Raw genomic sequence first — 1,180 nt, forward strand, 5'->3', positions numbered from 1 at the left:
GGGGGGGAGAGGGCGGGATGGAAGTGGAGATGGCGGGATGGAGGTGGAGATCGTGGGGTGGAGGTGGAGATGGTGGAGATGGAGGTGGAGAAGGTGGGATGGAGATGGTGGGATAGACGTGGAGATGGAGATGGTGGAGTTGGAGATGGTGGGATGGAGGTAGAGATGGTGGAGATGGACATAGAGATGGTGGAGGTGGAGATGGTGGGATGGAGGTGGAGATGGGAGGAAGACGAAGGTGTGAAAATAGAGGTGGGGGTGGGATGGAGATGAAGGTGGCATGGGGGTGGAGGTGACGATGGTGGTGGAGGTGGAGTTAGGAGGAAGGTGAAGGTGTGAAGATGGAGGTGGAGGTGGAACAGAGGTGGAGATGGAGGTGGGATGGAGCTAGAGATGGAGATACGGAGATGGGACAGAGGCCGGGCAGCGCGGTTTGACCCCAGGGGTGGCCTGGAGGATGAAGAAGACCTCGGTGGAGCCGGACCTTCATTTTTTTTCCCCGTTTCCCATCTTTTTGGTTCAGAACGAGAGCAACAAAGCCAACTTTGAGAAGATGATCGAAGCTTTGAAGGCCAGCAAGGGCGGGAAACGCATCGGCGTCTTCAGCAAGGACAAGTTCCCCGGTGACTTCATGAAGAGCTGGAACGATTGTCTCAGCAAGGAGGGCTTCGAGAAGGTCCGGAGAGGTCCCACCACCCTTAACGTCCCTTATGGGGCCACCTTGACGTCTCCAAAGTTGTCCTCAACGTTGTCCCTCACCAGGTGGACATCAGCGCCGTGGTGGCCTACACCATGGCGGCCAAAGAAGATGGCGAACTCAACTTGATGCGCAAGGCGGCCACCATCACCTCCGAGGTCTTCACCAAGTTCTTCAAAGAACGGGTGATGGAGATCGTTGACGCCGATGAGGTTGGGGAACGTCGATTTTGACTTCGGGAGGGGGTCGTAAAAGAGGAGGAGGAGGTCGGGTGATGTCATAACGATGTCATCCCCCCCAGAAAGTCCGACACAGTAAATTGGCCGAGTCGGTGGAGAAGGCCATCGAGGAGAAGAAGTACCTGGCGGGTGCCGACCCCTCGGCGGTGGAGATGTGTTACCCACCCATCATCCAGAGCGGGGGCAACTACAACCTCAAATTCAGCGTCGTCAGGTTTGGGGGGACCCCAGATTTGGGGACGGG

The 1,180-nt window shown here is 57.1% G+C and overlaps 1 protein-coding gene across 1 annotated transcript in view; it reads left to right on the top strand.

Annotated features, from left to right (window-relative positions):
- The window catches only part of LOC104081757 (FACT complex subunit SPT16-like), a gene marked incomplete at both ends in the record, with an annotated part of 2,175 nt that extends 1,025 nt beyond the window's left edge, over window positions 1–1,150 (top strand). The window contains 3 exons of the mRNA XM_009584614.1: window positions 524–676; window positions 763–909; window positions 999–1,150. Of these exons, the coding sequence (XP_009582909.1) occupies window positions 524–676; window positions 763–909; window positions 999–1,150 (452 nt within the window). The remainder of the gene's footprint in view (window positions 1–523; window positions 677–762; window positions 910–998) is intronic.
- Window positions 1,151–1,180: the final 30 nt, after the last annotated feature.

The sequence above is a fragment of the Fulmarus glacialis genome, unplaced genomic scaffold (assembly GCF_000690835.1).
Source record: "Fulmarus glacialis isolate BGI_N327 unplaced genomic scaffold, ASM69083v1 scaffold15519, whole genome shotgun sequence".
Classification (NCBI taxonomy): Eukaryota; Metazoa; Chordata; class Aves; order Procellariiformes; family Procellariidae; genus Fulmarus; species Fulmarus glacialis.